Here is a 5,311-nt window from a genome sequence, read left to right on the forward strand (position 1 = left end):
AATGAGTTAACAGGGGGTTTTATTCCTGGATCACAATCAACCTGCCCTATGACCCTACATGAGTCACATTTGGCCACTCTTGCAGAAATCAAAACTGCTGGAAGTCAGGACGTTACTCTCTATGTACCAGTCTCTCCTGTCAAATGGGGACAGCACCCCTCCCCTTCAGTAAAGCGCGTCAAGATCTGGATTACAAGTGGTAGCGCGTTGCCCCCTAGTGGCAGCCCTGGGGCACAATAACAGCCTCCTACTGCTCCGGGCCGAAGGAAGGGAGGTGAGCTCAGGAGCCAATCGGTCGGGCCTGCGGTGTGAGTGCTGAGAGTCCCAGGTGGGATCCCTGCTGTAGGTGGCCCCTAGGCAGCTTCCCGGCTACCATAGTAGGTACCAGCCAGCACCAGACTAAGGCATTATCGTTACTAAGCGAGCCTGACCCGGCCCGGCCCGGCCCGGCCCCGCCCCCCCGGGATGGGCGCTCGGGACCGGCGGGTTTACCGGCCAGAGGCTGGAGTCAGGACAGGCAGCAGCTCCCCACCCCTTCCCCCGCGTGGCGGCTCATTCTGCGGGGCAGGCGGGAGAAGGGCGGTCAGCCAGGCACAGGCCCTATCTGCGGCACGTTGTTCCCCTCACCCCCACTAACGTGGTGGGGCTGAGGTTCAGCCCTGCTCCGAGCCTGGCCCCAATTTACAAGTTACGCGGCCCCCCATAGAAACTGCGATTCCCAGCATGCATTGCGGCCCGCCAGGGAAGGTAGACGAGAAGCATTGCCCCCTGGAACCTGCAGTCTCCTCTGCTCAGGCCCAGCCCTTGCTCACAGAATAATTTGAATGAGGACGTAAAGCGACACGCTCACCAGTCGGGAGAAGACGTCATTTCCGCGTCCGACAGAACAGCCGCCGTGATAGGTCTAGCGCAGGGTAGCACCACCCCGGTAGTTCCAAGCTCCAGCATTTCCGCTTCCGCCTGGCCTGTTGCCGTGGCAGCGAGGATGGGGGAGGAGACGTCGTCTGGCCGGCAGTCGCAGGTACTTCCGTTTCCGGCGGGCCGGTTGCCTTGGTAGCGGTGGGAGGGGGACGCGCTGGGTCTGGTAGTCGCGGCTATGGCCGGGGCAGCTCCGATCGCGGACGGGGAATTCACGGCGGCCATTTATGGGCTGATTCGGGCCGGGCGGTTCGCGGAGGCAGTGGGGATCTTGGGCAGCGAGCTGCAGAGTAGCTGCCGCTCCCGGGCCGGCCTCTCGCTGCTCGGCTACTGCTACTACCAGCTGCAAGACTTCGCGGCGGCGGCCGAGTGCTACGAGCAGCTGGGGGCGCTGCACCCGGAGCTGGAGGAGTACCGGCTCTACCAGGCCCAGTCCCTCTACAAGGCCGGGCTCTACGCCGAGGCACTGCGGGTCGCCAGCCCCCTGCTCGACGCGCCCGCTTACCAGGGACGCGCCCTTCGCCTGCAGGCTGCTGCCCACTACGCGCAGGGTGACCTCTCCGCAGCCAAGAGCTTGGTGGAGCAGGTGCTGGTCTCTGCTGCCGAGAGCAGCGCTGGAGCCGCTGAAGACCCCTCAGAGCTGCCAGATGCTGAGGTCAACCTAGGCTGCCTGTTGTACCGGGAAGGGCGACACGAGGAGGCCTGCGGCAAATTTGCAGGGGCCATGCAGGTGCTGGGTTACTGCCCTGAGCTATCCTACAACATGGCGCTATGCTGCTATGCGGCCAAGCAATATGCACCTGCCCTCAAACACATCTCTGATATCATTGAGCGTGGCATCCACCAGCACCCCGAGCTCAGTGTGGGCATGACCACCGAGGGCATCGACGTCCGCAGCGTGGGCAATACATTGCTCCTGCACCGCACTGCCCTGGTAGAGGCCTTCAATCTCAAAGCTGCCATCGAGTACCAGCTACGCAATTTGGAAGCAGCCCAGGAGGCACTCACAGACATGCCACCAAGAGCCGAGGAAGAGCTGGACCCTGTCACCCTGCACAACCAAGCGTTGATGAACATGGATAGCCGGCCCACTGAAGGGTTTGAGAAACTGCAGTTCCTTCTGCAACAGAACCCCTGCCCACCAGAGACCTTTGGGAACTTGCTGCTGCTGTACTGTAAACATCAATACTATGACCTGGCTGCCGATGTGTTGGCAGAGAATGCCCATCTGACCTACAAGCTGCTCTCACCTTATCTTTACAACTTCCTGGATGCCATGATTACATGTCAAACTGCACCTGAGGAGGCCTTCCACAAGCTAGATGAGCTGGCAGGAACAATGACTGAACAGCTGAGAAAGCTCACTAAGCAGGTGCAGGAAGCCAGGCAAAACCGGGATGATGAGGCTGTCAAGAAGGCAGTTAATGAATATGATGAGACTCTGGAGAAATATGTGCCCGTCTTGATGGCCCAGGCCAAGATATATTGGGACATGGAGAATTACACTATGGTGGAGAAGATCTTTCGCAAGTCAGTGGAGTTCTGCAATGAACACGAGGTGTGGAAGCTGAATGTGGCTCATGTGCTTTTCATGCAGGAGAACAAATACAAAGAGGCCATAGGCTTCTATGAGCCCATTGTCAAGAAGCACTATGATAACATCCTGCAAGTCAGTGCCATTGTGCTGGCCAACCTTTGTGTCTCCTACATCATGACCAGTCAGAATGAAGAGGCAGAGGAGCTGATGAGGAAGATTGAGAAGGAAGAAGAGCAGCTCTCCTATGATGACCCAGATAAAAAGATCTATCACCTCTGCATCGTTAACCTAGTGATCGGCACACTCTATTGTGCCAAAGGAAACTATGACTTTGGCATCTCAAGGGTAATTAAAAGTTTGGAGCCTTATAACAAAAAGTTAGGCACAGATACTTGGTATTATGCTAAAAGATGCTTCCTGTCTTTGCTAGAGAACATGTCCAAGCACATGATCATGCTGCGTGACAGTGTTATCCAAGAGTGTGTGCATTTTCTAGAGCAGTGTGAACTATATGGCAGGAACATCCCCGCTGTTATTGAGCAACCCCTTGAAGAAGAGAGGATGCACAGTGGGAAGAACACAGTTACATATGAAGCCAGGCAATTGAGGGCACTGATATATGAGGTCATTGGGTGGAATATGTAAATGCTGTGGCATTCCCATTCAGGATGGAGATGGACTATAATTCTTTGTTTTATTTTCACTTTTGTTGATGTTGACTCTGGCTATCCAAAGTAGTGAATTTCCTCTTTGATGTATTATATTTCAATATATTTGTTCTACTGTTTTGTTGTATTTAATGGAAGATGGTGTGCTAACACAAAATTAACATGTTTAATGACTAACGATATCCTCATGCATCAGCGATATTTTATTGTTTGTTTTTTTTAAGATAACTATCACCACAAACCTTATTACAGAAATGTTGTGGAGGTTCTTTTGTGTATATGGTTTTATTAATATGAAGCTACATTAACTAGCTTTTATAATCTGTATGTTGACACTTTGAAATAATTTCTGTTCCTTCTATCAGTTTTATGACTAGACTTTAATGGAAATCTGGTATAAAGCCATTTCTTTAATTTATGGTTATTTCCCTCTTTTGGGAAATGCTTTCTTTCTGTTTGATTTTCCTACTGCACTTTTCATATATTTTATATTATAGTGGTTGTATTTCCTAATACAAACTTAGTTTTTATAATAAAAAATGAGGCTACAAAAATTAGAGTTTTCTGTTTATTTTTACCCTTGTGCTTGGGAAAGTGACAGGTCTAACTCAGAAGCTGAGACATAGTGAGGTACATGTAGTAGAGTAGAGAAATGGGAGCCAAGTTTACTCTGCTTTTCTTCCTTCAATTAGCCTTGAAGATGAATGTGTTCCTGGTTTTTGGGCTTATATTACAGTGGCAAGATGGGAATTTCTGCACATTCTAATGTAAATTGGGCCATGATAAATAGGAGTTGGTTCAGACACTGGTCACTTCATTCCTAATACTTAAGGCCTACTTTTATAGCTAGTTCTCCATGTTACTAGCATTGCTCCCTTCCAGTATAATGTGTTATATATTGCATATAACTTCATGTGTTGGTCTTAGGAGCACCTCTTTTCTACTACCTCCCCATCTACCTTCATCAGTAGGTTACTCACTAGCTTGTTCAAAGTAACACCTGTGGAAATAACTCATCATTGAGGGTCTGTCCTGGTGTATTTAGATATCTGTTCTGTCTCTCCATCTGATGGCTATAGTACTCCCAGCATTTGCCAGCCTCCAGTAAGCGCTGCATGAATTGGTAATTATATCAGAATCCCCAGTGTTCAAAAGCGTGTAATACCAAGTTCATGTGAGATTTACTGCTCCTATACTTGGGTGGAAAAAAAGCTAATTCTCAATCAGTTTTCTCCTCCTACACCTCTCAGAAAAGCTGTTCATTTACTTACTCAGTAGTCCTTCCTTTAGCAGCTTCACTACCACTGGTTCCAGACAGCTCATCTCCTTTATATTCCTCTTATGTCTTTTGAAACATATGTTCCTACCTTGGTATCTGTGTAATCCAGCCCCCTACTGGCCCCTGTTTAATTGTCTTCCTGAAGGCTGTTCTCTCCTTTGCACTATGTGGTGATTAATCTTTTTAAAGGATGTAGATTTGTACCTTTAACCCAATCCCTTACCTTATATAGCTTCCTCCTGCATTGCCTGTGGAGTAGGGTTTCAAGAATGCTTGGCTCGAAAAGTCCAGTTACTAAGCAGTGGTTTACCTGGCCAGAGAAAGATGAGCATCTTTTGACCAGAATGTTTATTAGGTTCATGGAGCGTGTGGTGAAGAATCCAGATGCAGTGATAGCTTCCACTTATGTATATCAACTTTTCTACCTCTCCACCTTCTTCTGCTGTGTCCTGTGGTCCTTTTTTTTGTCCAGGGACCTGATCGTTATCACCCAAAAACATGTGATTTTTATAAGGTTGATCAGGAATGGCAGACCCTTCAACTAGTAACAAACAGCACGCTTACAACTGTTTCAACGTTGGTGCACTAAATGTGTTCACGCATTGGGAGGAAAACCTCTGATATTGGGTACAGTTGCTCATCAGGTTTTCAGACAGGGAAATGGGTGTGTGTTATGTAATATTAAGTCTTAACCATTTTCTAAAATGATGCTGAACATCTTTTGGGGCAAAGAAATAATGTTCAGCACTGGCTCAGCTGCACCCATTGTCAGCAACAGAAACATTTTCTAGAGCGTATCATTTGGCACAGAGGCCTAGAAGTAAGGCTTCCATAGTTCATTATTAGTCCATGGAACCATCTAGCCCCTCACTTCCATTTTAAATATTTTCCACTATTCTTTCCACATGA

At 48.8% G+C, this 5,311-nt stretch overlaps 1 protein-coding gene across 1 annotated transcript; it reads left to right on the top strand.

Annotated features, from left to right (window-relative positions):
• The first annotated feature begins 851 nt into the window (after positions 1-851).
• Positions 852-3,678, top strand: IFT70B (intraflagellar transport 70B). The gene has a single exon (XM_032768466.2). The coding sequence runs from the start codon at positions 1,097-1,099 to the stop codon at positions 3,098-3,100; it is 2,004 nt and encodes a 667-aa protein (XP_032624357.1). The 5' UTR covers positions 852-1,096; the 3' UTR covers positions 3,101-3,678.
• Positions 3,679-5,311: the final 1,633 nt, after the last annotated feature.

Source organism: Chelonoidis abingdonii, chromosome 10 (assembly GCF_003597395.2).
Source record: "Chelonoidis abingdonii isolate Lonesome George chromosome 10, CheloAbing_2.0, whole genome shotgun sequence".
NCBI lineage: Eukaryota > Metazoa > Chordata > Testudines > Testudinidae > Chelonoidis > Chelonoidis abingdonii.

Excerpts from the sequence above, each read along its gene's own strand:
- IFT70B (XM_032768466.2), top strand. The coding sequence starts at position 1,097 with ATGGCCGGGGCAGCTCCGATCGCGGACGGGGAATTCACGGCGGCCATT.